Source organism: Ctenopharyngodon idella, chromosome 18 (assembly GCF_019924925.1).
Source record: "Ctenopharyngodon idella isolate HZGC_01 chromosome 18, HZGC01, whole genome shotgun sequence".
NCBI classification, from domain to species: domain Eukaryota; kingdom Metazoa; phylum Chordata; class Actinopteri; order Cypriniformes; family Xenocyprididae; genus Ctenopharyngodon; species Ctenopharyngodon idella.
The window spans coordinates 31,775,538-31,787,832 of NC_067237.1; the positions used below are offsets into that span (position 1 = coordinate 31,775,538).

The 12,295-nt window shown below is 37.2% G+C and overlaps 1 protein-coding gene across 4 annotated transcripts in view; it reads right to left on the reverse strand.

Moving 5' to 3' along the window:
- The window catches only part of LOC127499489 (cholinesterase-like), a 30,341-nt gene extending 23,922 nt beyond the window's left edge, over nucleotides 1-6,419 (reverse strand). The window contains exon 1 of one of the 4 annotated variants that reach the window (XM_051869842.1): nucleotides 5,733-6,419. Coding sequence is in view for 1 of the 4 variants with exons in the window: in XM_051869843.1 (XP_051725803.1) it covers nucleotides 5,630-5,640 (11 nt within the window). In the remaining 3 variants the exon portion in view is untranslated. Of the gene's footprint in view, nucleotides 1-5,625 lie in introns of all 4 variants that reach the window. The other 3 variants (XM_051869843.1, XM_051869844.1, XM_051869846.1) reach the window with 3 other exon arrangements.
- Between the last annotated feature and the right edge of the window lie 5,876 nt (nucleotides 6,420-12,295).

The following is a 12,295-nucleotide window of genomic DNA, read 5'->3' on the forward strand; positions in this document are numbered from 1 at the left end:
GTTAGTTCACCTAAAAATGAAAATTCTGTCAATTACTCACCCTCATGTCATTCCACACCAGCAAGACCTTTGTTCATCTTCAGAACACAAATTAAGATATTTTTGATAAAATCCGATGGCTCAGTGAGGCCTCCATTTGCCAGCAAGATAATTAACACTTTCAGATGTCCAAAAAGCTAGTAAAGACATATTTAAAACATGTGACAGTTCACCTGACTACAGTGGTTCAACCTTAATGTTATGAAGAAACGAGAATACTTTTTGTGCGGCAAAAAAAATTATTTCTCCTGCGGTAGAAATAGCGTTCCGGGGGGCACTTTCGCCATCAAAGGGGCAGGGCCTCAAGCACCCCTGCGCATGATGTCACAGGTTTTTTTCTCTTTTTTGTTCTCTTTTTTTTGTAGTTTACACAGATGATAACGGTATCATTTTTTTTTTAAATCTTGCTTTTTTTTTTTTTTTTTAAAGTTTGCGCTTTCAGGAACCTAAAAACCCAATTGTTGTGTAAATGAATGGTCAAAACACGTATAAAGTTTCCCGCTTTTAGCTGAAAATAATGTAGTGTAAACGGCCCCTTAGTAGACTGATTAATACCTACTGCTAACACTTTATTTTGATGGTCCCCCAACAGACATTTTACTGATTAGGAGTAAGTAACTTTGAAAACTGTCAACTTATTCTACTAACCCTAACCTTAACCTAACAGTCTACTAATACTCTAAGAGTTAGTTGATATGTAGTTGCAAATTAATGAGAGTTAGTTTACATGCAGTTGCCAAGTTAGTAGAAACTCTGAAGTGGACTATCAAATTAAAGACCAAAACCAAACCAGTAGTAACAGGAAAAAAATCAGCTGGGCTTGGACTTGTACGAATCTGGTCTTAGAAAACAAGAGTGGCAATTTCAGGTCCCTCACCAGGGACATCATGACTCACGTATCCTGACCCGACCTGACACACTGCCCTTACTACCGCATCAGAAAGTGCTACTGCAATGCCTCACGGGTCTGAAGGGGCCAAACCTGGGAACGACATACACTCTATTAGCATACTATTATCTATTCAGAGCAGGGCGAGTGGGCTGGCTGGCAATTAAGCTACGATACGAGAGAACTTCAACCACAGCGTGTGATCTGACCTAATCTCTGGTTTCGTTTGCAGGGCGTTCTCCAGACTCAATGATTTACAACGAGGAGCCAGTAATGAGGAGCTGGACCATGTAATCAGAGCTCTGGAGGGACATGAGAGAAATATAAATGTAATTCGCAAATCCACATGGACGACACTGGCAGATGTCACACTGCCATGTCCTTTACTGAAGCCACGTCATGCTGCAGTTTCACTTTACTGATCTCCTCTGATTAACAGAGATCATTATCAAATCAATAAATCAGAAGCAACCATGAGGAAAGTCAAATTTAAACTAGTTAAAGGTAGGGTAGTTTTATGAACACTTTTTGTTATTATGGTTGAAAAACTCTCTTCACAACCTAAGAGTAATCGATAATAAAAGTGGTCTAAATATTCAAAAATGTACACATATCATCTGTGGACATCTAATACCAATAAATAAATGTTCGTCCAATCATTGCACTCTGAATCCGATGCAGACATTGCGCGTTCTGTAAGGCTATGCAGAATTGTAGACAGACAGTCACCGGGTGCCGTAAACAAACAGCAGTCATATTTTACAGTTCCTCCCAAACCAAAACAAGAAGCCTATGCTGTTTTTAAGCCATGTTGTAACTACTGTTGTCAAAAGCATAGACATTATAATAAACACTAGACGCCCTATTGGCCTCTGGACCGTACGTCAAAGGCGCCGCCATATTGTGCGGGGCAACGTTCCCATAACGCGCATAACTGGAATTGAGAAAAATGCCTGCTTCGTGTGCTGCTTGGGGCTGTACAAATCGCTGCACAATTGAAAACAGGTCTCGGGGAATGACCTTTCACAGGTAAGACTGAACATTTGTTTCTGGTTGTATTTGGTCATTATATAATTATATTGATAGTAGTTGGCCACCGGAGTCAGTCAGCGATGTTGCTAACGTTAGTTAGCTGTGAAAGTTTACATGACATGAGACATGAGTTTACATGACTTCTAATATAGTTTTAGCTTATATTATATCTTATTTTATAAACTAAATTTCCTGAAGTTTAAATATGCATCTTTATTTTCTGAAAACTGACTTTTATGACAAGTACTCATTTCTGCTAGGTGACTGATATTTTGTGAATCTTACTGTAACGTTAGTTAGTTGGCTAGCTTCTCACACATTGAAGGTTTTCCAAAGACAACGAGTTGAGGAGACAGTGGGACGTAGCTAGAAGAAGGGAAGTTTCCCGACTCATCTACAAAGAGTAGGTTTGTCTTCTTAGATTATTTAATAGTTTGCCATTAAATGGTGATTTGTTTATATTTTTATTTCCTTTTTAGCCCGTTACAACCAGGGCTACACAAGCATCGAGGAAAGCTGAGGAGAGCCTGTCAGTGCACTGTTCTCACCATCTCCAAGAGATTCTTGGAAAATATATAGCCTTTTGTTGTTATTATTATTATTATTATTATTATTATTATACCAATACTATATTATTATTGTAGTCACTATTTAATTTACTATTTTTATTATTGTCTATATTATTCTGCAATTGATATTACATTGTATTTGCGATTGTTATTATTATACCAATACTATTATATTATACCACTTAAGATTATCAATTTAGTTATGCCGTTATATTATTGTCTATATTCTGTAAATGATACTACATATTCTATTGCTATTATTATAGTATTTACTATATACTATTATCAATATATTATGATATTATTGTACTTATACTATTATATAATTGTACTATTCGTTACTATTTTATTTGCTGTATATTGTTTGTTTATTGACAATATATACTTTATTATTGACTATATTATTATATTATGTACTACATAAACTATTTCTTATATATAGTGTATAACAAACTATTTACTATTCTCACTTTCTTATATTTACTATTTGCATTGCACTGTAGTTGTACCATGTCATTACCATAAAGGATCCATCAGTTATCTTTGTTTTTGTGTGTGTTGGAGGATCTATCTGCAAATATCTGTATCATTTTATTGCTATAAAAATACAGAAAGCAGCCTGTGTGATTTGTATTTGATGATTTGTTTCATTTTATCAATGGTGGTCAATTCTAAGCTCAAGAAAAGCTAAAATTGGGTTAAAGACAGAAAATGTGTTTTCCACAATAAGAAAACTTTATTTCATTTAATGTGAAAATTAAATTATATCTCAGTATGGGTGTTTTCACAATTCTTATGCAAGAATAAAGCAGCCAAATACATGACAAGCCTAAGCTTTGACTATTTCTTATTAAAATAAATATTTTATATGTCTAACTATAGAGATTTTAAGTAACTAGAACTTTTTGTACACCACGTACATTATAATTCACTGAAATCGGTTGATAAATGTAAACGTTATTTTTGTTTTTATCCAGAAAAACCGCAGCTCGCCCGTTTACTTGCATTTGTTAACAGCGCAGTCTTGCCCCGCACAATATGGCGGACTCGTTGACGTATCGCAGCAACAGTCCAAAGAGGTCAATAGGGCATCTAGTGTTTATTATAATGTCTATGGTCAAAAGTACCGCCATGTTGTAACTAGTGTTGTCAAAACACCTCTGATTGGCCATTGTTTTCATGTGCTAATCAGATGTCTGTGATTGGCTACAATGATCAACGCTTCAAAAACATATTGTAAATAGACATCAATGATGCTCTTCATCGAGCGCTTACACAGATACACACAGGAGCGTTTGAAAACATTCGTCTATCAGCGGACCGGTCCTGCTTTCAAGCACTCCCACTCCCGCTTTCAAATTCAAACACTTCCGTGTGCTTTCAGACGCTCCAGTGCGTTGATCATTGTAGCCAATCACAGACATATATGTTGAGCATGTGAACACAGTGGCCAACCAGAGGTGTTTATGAATCCGCTCAACAGCATTCAAAGTCACATTTTTAATATTTCAGTACCGACTTGGTATCGAAGTAGGTATTTTTGACAACACTAGTTGTAACTGTAATAATGAGATGGCAACCCGTGACGTGACGCTGTTCACGTCCTCAGACTCGGGTTTTGCATTTCTATGTCAACACTATGAATGCCGAAATTAATCTGCAGCTGTCAAATGGAACAAGTAAGAGCTCTGTAAGTTGTTTATGTTCATTAATATTGTAATGTTACGTGCTTTGAGACAGGAGGTAATTTAACGCCGTCTCTTATGACGCTTTGTTGAATCTGCTCTGGCTATGTGTTTTGGATGAGGTGTGGCTTTGGAGAGCGCTCTGAAGCGCTTAGCAAGCTGGGCATTTTGACATCATTTCGTATATATTTGACAGTTTAAGCGCAATAAGCCATGAAAAAGAAGTCAATTTGGTACTCGCGAGCTATTTGAGAGGTGGCTTTATCAGAGCGCCACTTATATAGATCAGTGGTGCACGCGCTTTTGACGTGAGCATGAAACCTGCGTGAATGAGTAAAATTATGCGCAATACAAGCACTATTCAACTAGAGCGAGTGAGACATTAAGTGAGACGAGGCAGGTGTGTCAATTTGCCGTCAGAAAGAAGAGAGCAAGAACACGCGGCTGGTACTGCAGAAAAGGAGTATTGGAGCCATTTCAGATATTTCAGTAATCGATACATATCGAAATAACAATATTTTTGACAACACTAAGCTATAGCTTGCTGCTCCAAAATTGCCTACCCTACCTTTAAAGTAAACTTTAAACTAGTTACCCAAAATAACTTGAAAAAATATGTCAAAGTGATTCAACCTAACAAGAAATTAACATGAGAAGTGTTGTAATCCAAAGATCCCACAAAGATTCTAGCTTAGGCTAGCTACTTCTCTGAAAAAAGTAAGAACAAATTTGAGGAAAAAAAAATGCTAAAGACACATTAATGTACTTGTACCATATTCATGTAGCATTTTAATATAATATAATATAGTATAGTATAATATAATATAATATATCAATTATTATCTAGAACAACCTAGTAACTGCATAGCAACACACTAAATACCTCTGAAGTGGAAAAAAGTAAAGCATACATAAACATTTGATAGGGGTTCACTGTATTCCCTTGGTGGGAATATGATTACTGGGAGTGGGGGGGAAATCACTGTATAAATATTGCAAAAGGAAATTACAAGTCAATAAAATATGTTTAAGTTGAGTGTAACAAATATAATTTATATTTACTAGAAATATCCATGACTTAAATTACTTTTTTATTACCTTCAAACATTTAAAATTCCCTAATATGTTTTCTTTGAGTGTAGGAGCACTGTTGATGATAAGGCTAGCAGAATCAGATTACAGTCTTAAAATAGTTCAAATAATTGCAGTTCTGCATATTAGGGAATGACATGGGTTGAGAATCCAGTGACGCGCCTCAACAAATTCAATGCTAAATCCACGAACGCGGCATCGCGTAAAAACGCCATGTACTGATCGCAACTTTGGGCCAACTCTATACAACCCGAACAAGAACCTAGAATCCAGCCTGCGCTAAAACACACACTCTAAAGCGGTATGTAAACAAACTTACTCACAAATCCGCCATTTAGGATGCAGAAACAAATCACACAACTGCCTAAACGCATTCAGGAGCTTGGAAACGGAGACACTTTGCCGGCATAAAGATGCAGTTCATACCCTTTCAGACGCTTGCCTGTCAGTTCTTCCACAAGCACGTACAGGAGATGTTGTTTGGGTTTTCGCGGTTTACTACCGGCGTCTGATCCACCTCTTGCGCGCAGTGCTTTCGGCGAGTCCAACTTCAAACCTCGCGAGGTTTGGAAATATTTGGATGAAAGATGGGCTAGACATTTAATTACATCTACATTTACATTTAATCTTTAGGGTTTTATCCAAAGCAGTTCTCGAATAACGAATAGAACGACATAAATCATTGCATAAATCAAAGCCAATCAATGTGGGCACTTGTCATTATGAATTTCTGTTTTAAACTAATAATTATTGGAGGCCAGATTTAACAACTGAGGATATTGATGATGATGATGATGGTAAGTCAGACTAATCAATCACAGATGGTTCATAAGGAGGTCACTAGGGTTTTTTTTTTTTTTTTTTCTTTTTTTTTTTCTTAATCTAGTTTTGCTTAGTTCCTGTTTTCGTGTACCGTGGCATGAGCTGCTGTATTTTGGTTAAAAGCTATGATTTCAGCTGAGTTTCATGTTGTCACAGACACAGTGGATGGGACACAAATCTGAGTCACTGGCTTGTAGGCTCTGTTATGTTGCTCATTGTAGCCCATTAGCTCAGTTTTCCCTGCCATATTGGGGAAAATGCCTAGTTTAGTACCTCAGGGTTAATCTTCATCTAAATAATTTACATGATATGACTATGTGTGATATGTACTGTATGGTTTTGGTCTGGCATTGACATTATTTTATGTGACATGTGGTGGACCACTCAAATAAGGCAAAGCCCCCTCTCCAAATTGTATTTGATTTTTACATATTTACATGGAACAGAATTTACATTACACAATAAACAAGAAACACTGTTATAACATTTATTTTTTAATGTTTACTGTTGAAATTAACTATTAAAATCAAAATTATAATCAAACACTTTTTCTTTGTTTTACTAGCTATTTTTTTTATTTATTTTTTTATTAATAGACACTCTTTTAAGACCATTTCTCTACAAATCCACTGTAAACACTGCAGGTGTCGATACTGAAAAGCATCTTTCATTTAATTGACCTGAGAGGTCGCTAAAATACAGCTCATAGACAGATCATCATTTCAAGTTCAATTCGTTTCGGTCATGAGTTACCGTGATGATGTCCGAGTGGGTGAGTTTTTAATTCTGTAATTAATCCATCCATTTTCACCAGTTTGACCTCTCATGTGGATTTGTCTCCATCTGAGTGATTATCTATTGATGTCCATTTTAGGGTTGCACACTATTATATTTTACAGTATCTCTTGTTTTACTATTGTAGTGGCTATCTTTTTTTTTTTTTCTTTTTTTTTTTGGAGAAAGCTCCCCTGATTGTTATGGCAAAAGTTTTACATTAAAGTTTTTGTTATTGAAATGCAAGGGTTAGACAAGATTATCTTCCTCCACTCCCCATTTAGCTAAAAGCCATTTTGTTTCCTTTCTTTGCTTCCTGTGGTCTGCATGTTAGCTACTACACAGATCAGATAACTCTCTTATTTCCCAGAACATTCATACCAGAGTCAAATATGAGACATTATGATGTGATGTTGTGGGTTTACTTCTACCTGGCAGTTTATTTTCATGCGTAAATGACTGAAACACACACACTACCAAGAACAAACTGGAAGTAATTTTGCTAGTCTTCTTTAATAGCATCTTCTCCCCACCACATTACGTTCATTTCCAGTTTATTTGATCTGTTCAGTCCCAGAGCGGGAATTTAGAAGTTCATTCAGATATGATTTGTGAAATGAGTGGAACATACACTATGTGCCAATTTCATGCTGATGTATTTTTTATATTCCTAATGACAATGATTGACTTAAATTCTGTTTGATTTCCCCCTATGCAGAAATAAAAATGTGTGTGCAGCTCATCACTCTTAGGCCCGGTTTCACAGACAGGGCTTAGCCTAAGCCAGGATTAGGTCTTAGTTCAATTTAAGATATTTAAGTAGCTTTTAAAAAAGTACACCAGAAAAAAAAAAAAAAAAAAAAAAACATTACTGGTGTGCATCTTGAGAGAAAACAATGGCACTGACTTATTTTAAAATATGCCAGTGCAAGTTGCTTTAAGTTAAATCGGCTCAAACATGCATTTTAGTCTAGGACTAGCTTAAGCCTTGTCTGTGAAACCGGGGGGTTAACGTCTTAACAAATCTATTAAGATGAACCCATGTAAAGACTTCCTGTAGTTTCTGTTGTTTTAGGCTGTTTGTTTTTCTCATCTGCAGAGCTGTCATGATGAATAGAATAGGTTTGAATGACAAGTTTATTTGTGATCTCTTTATCTGACTATTGCTTTTTGTGCAGAAGTCAGACTGATGACAATTAAAATAACTATTGCTGTTGGCAGTTTTCTGAAATAGGCAACATTTTCATAAACATGTCATGCATCTTTATGAGAACAGCAGCTGTTGACATGCTGTGACAACTGTGAAACATTTTATACATTTACTTTTTTGTTACTCCCTAATATGTATATGTAAAGGTGCAAATGTAAAACAGCAATATAAAAAAATTGTAAATTTGTTAGACCTAAAATAACCACTTTAAGGTCCTGTCCACACTGGTATTTGCGGTTTAGCTGTTTGTTCACACGAAAATGCAGTATCCGGTAACTGAAACTGAATGTTTTTTGAAAACTCCAGCCAGGGTGAAGATTTTTAGAAACTTAGATTTTGGCCAGTGACATCGGAGTGCGTGCTGTTATCTCCTTTGTTTGACGTCAGATTGTGCGTCGCTATCTCCTTTGTTTACGGACGAGTTTGTGTAATGAAGGATGTAGCCAAAATATTGCTGCTATTGACTGTGCTAACAGGGCTTATAACATGTATACAGATCATGCAGAGTTCTCCCATTATATTGCGGAACAGAGGCATCAGAATGCTAATGTTATGACAACATCTTTTTTTAACTTTGAATGAATGTGTCTCATTGTATTGTTCTGGTTTATGGAATTAATAATAATAGTAATAATACACTTAATAAAATGACAATGCTGTTAGCCTACCGGAACCGGTAATAAACGTTTTTCCCGGCTTCTGATTGGCACAACATGACTTTTGACAGCACTTCATACCGTGTTTTTGTGTTTTCATGTGGACGGAGATTTTTTTAAAACCGTGCTTGTGTGGACACGATTTCTTTCTAAAACGAAGGAGGAAAAACTTTGTTTATAAAAATACCCGTGTACATGTGGACTAGGCCTAAGTAACCATGACCATTTACCTAAATACATTATATTGCCAAAAGTATTGGGACACCCCACCAAATCATTGTAATCAGGTTTTCCAATCACTTCCATGGCCACAGGTGTATAAAATCAAGCACCTAGGCATGCAGACTGCTTCTACAAACATTTGTTAAAGAATGGGTCGCTCTCAGGAGCTCAGTAAATTCAAGTGTGGTACCGTGATAAGGTTGCCACCTGTGCAATAAGTCCATTTGTGAAATTTCCTCACTACTAAATATTCCATGGTCAACTGTTAGTGGTATCATAACAAAGTGAAAGCAATTGGGAACAACAGCAACTCAGCCATGAAGTGGTAGGCCACATAAAATCACAGAGCGGGGTCAGCGCATGCTGAGGCGCACAGTGCGCAGAAGTCGCCAACTTTCTGCAGAGTCAATAGCTACAGACCTCCAAACTTCATGTGGCCTTCAGATTAGCTCAAGAACAGTGTGTAGAGAGCTTCATAGAATGGGTTTCCATGGCCGAGCAGCTGCATCCAAGCCTTACATCACCAAGTGCAATGCAAAGCGTCGGATGCAGTGGTGTAAAGCACGCCGCCACTGGACTCTAGATGCAGTGGAGATGTGTTCTCTGGAGTGACGAATCACGCTTCTCTGTCTGGCAATCCGATGGACGAGTCTGGGTTTGGCAGTTGCCAGGAGAATGGTACTTGCCTGACTGCATTGTGCCAAGTGTAAAGTTTGGTGGAGGGGGGATTATGGTGTGGGGTTGTTTTTCAGGGGTTGGTCTTGGCCCCTTAGTTCCAGTGAAAGGAACTCTTAATGCTTCAGCATACCAAGACATTTTGGACAATTTCATGCTCCCAACTTTGTGGGAACAGTTTGGGGATGGCCCCTTCCTGTTCCAACATGACTGCACACCAGTGCACAAAGCAAGGTCCATAAAGACATGGATGAGCGAGTTTGGTGTGGAGGAACTTGACTGGCTTGCACAGAGTCCTGACCTCAACCCGACAGAACACCTTTGGGATGAATTAGAGCGGAGACTGCGAGCCAGGCCTTCTCGTCCAACATCAGTGCCTGACCTCACAAATGCGCTTCTAGAAGAATGGTCAAAAATTCCCATAAACACACTCCTAAACCTTGTGGAAATCCTTCCCAGAAGAGTTTGAGCTGTTATAGCTGCAAAGGGTGGGCCAACTCAATATTAAACCCTACAGATTAAGAATGGGATGTCATTAAAGTTCATGTGCATGTAAAGGCAGGCGTCCCAAAACTTTTGGCAATATAGTGTATATATAATATTATAAATTTTTAATCCATTTTAAATGTACTGTTTTGAATATAAAATCTAAAATAATTCTAAAATGGTTATTTGAGAAAACTGTAAAGTTTCTGTTGCTAAATCTATAGCATAATTGCCCAGTTTTTGTTGCTAAATCTGTCAAAAAATTGGGTTGTTTTTTGTAACATTCAGGGCCCCCATAACCCACACATTTGTGTGTGTGTGTGTGTGTGTGTGTGTGTGTTTATAATGTGCTGATGAGTGTTTCTGAAGACTGCTGTTCTCTTCTCAGTCATACTCCCAGTATGACTGAGAAGAGAACAACAGTCTTCAAGCTGTGTAAAAGAGAACTGAATGTCCTTTGATTAAAGCCTTCATTTAAGTGCACCCTCATCTTCTACTCGTGTCGAACCAAGGCTGGGACTCAAGGGAGTATTTCAGCTTGTCTAATTTTAGAGACATTTTTTGTCCCTAGATATCTCAAGTTATCTGTTTCATCTTGTGTATAAAGAGCTACAAATTATGTTCTTTAAACTTTTAGGTTCTCAGCTATCAGAGCACAAGTTCAGGCAATGTGTGTGTGAGAGATAAAAGAAAAACAGACAGCTTGCATTGTGCATGTGCAGGTACAGAACTGGACCTCTATAGAAACTGGAGTGTCAATCCTACTGCAATCAGCCACATCCTCAAAAAAACTAGGTTAAGACCCAGAGCAGGCATGCCGCTGAGTCTCACAGGGGCTTCTGGCCCCCTGAAATACTAATAAAACGTCAATTCAGCATTGTGAGAATAATTTATTCTCTACTTAGGACTCGTAAAGGTCACCAGGGCATGTCTCCACAGAGCCACCACAGACAAGAAGAGCAGCAAAATCAACACCTCCAAGGACACGAAACTTTGAATAACTAGATGTATGTTCAACAAAATGGTTTAAGCCTAATGCACATTATAAGACTATTGTGATGGTGTCCAAAAAGGTCCTGTAGTGTGTTTGTTCAATGCAGTCTGCTTTTGGCCGGTTAGCATGACCTGGTTAGCCCCTGCTGGTAGATGTCGTAACTACATTATCAGGTTCCTAAAAGCATCATTCTTCATTAACTATTTAATTTTAGAGGTTCTTAAAAGCATGAAATTGATGTATTCCCAGTCTCTGGAAAAAGGGTTTGGCACTGTGTGCATTTTTTGCTTGGGTTTATAGGATAGCATTTTTGATTTGCGTGTAAATGAGGATGTCTGAACATACGTGGACTGATGACTTATAGCAGTAACCTGAGATTTCACTAGGCTCATATCGCACAATATGACAAGCAACCATCATCTAGGACAGAAAACCGCAGCGTACACTAGGCTTTAATTAAGTACACTGGGAATGAACAACCTTCACATGGGCTGGGCCTGTAGAAATGAGAGCTTAATACATTGAAATATGTTTAAAAAATGTTCAATTAAGAACATATCTAGGGGAAAGATTCTTGTGGAAGGTGGATGAACACTTTTTGCTTTTGCTTTCTGTTTTTAAATATTTAGCGCAAGTGAGATCAGCAACCAGATGTGAAATGTGTTTTGTACTCTCTTTTATGGTTATAAATTTTTGTGATGGTGAATAATCACATCAAATTAGTTGTCTAAATAAGTAGAAATTTTAATAGTATATGGAATAATATGCAATTGCTAGGAAATGAAAATAATCACACTATTAAGCTGTGTTGTGTTGTGAGATGTAAAATAAAGACTGGAGTCGGTCTGCTGGTTCAGTTAATCTTTTCTTTCCAAGAGGCATGATCTGCATGAGTTGGAAAATGCAGCAATTATTTGTTGTACATATTATCAATGTGCAATCAAGCCTGCTTCTAGCTCTGCTCAGACCTCCCGCGGACTGAAGCGAGCTCGCAACATACAGATAATCCTATTTACAATAATAAAAGTGTACTATAAAGAAAATAATAATAATATACATCTATTCTCACATACACATATTAATTTCTAACAGAAAAATATGAGGATTTTGTGTGAATTAAAAATAAAACACAAGTTAAAAGTTAATAATA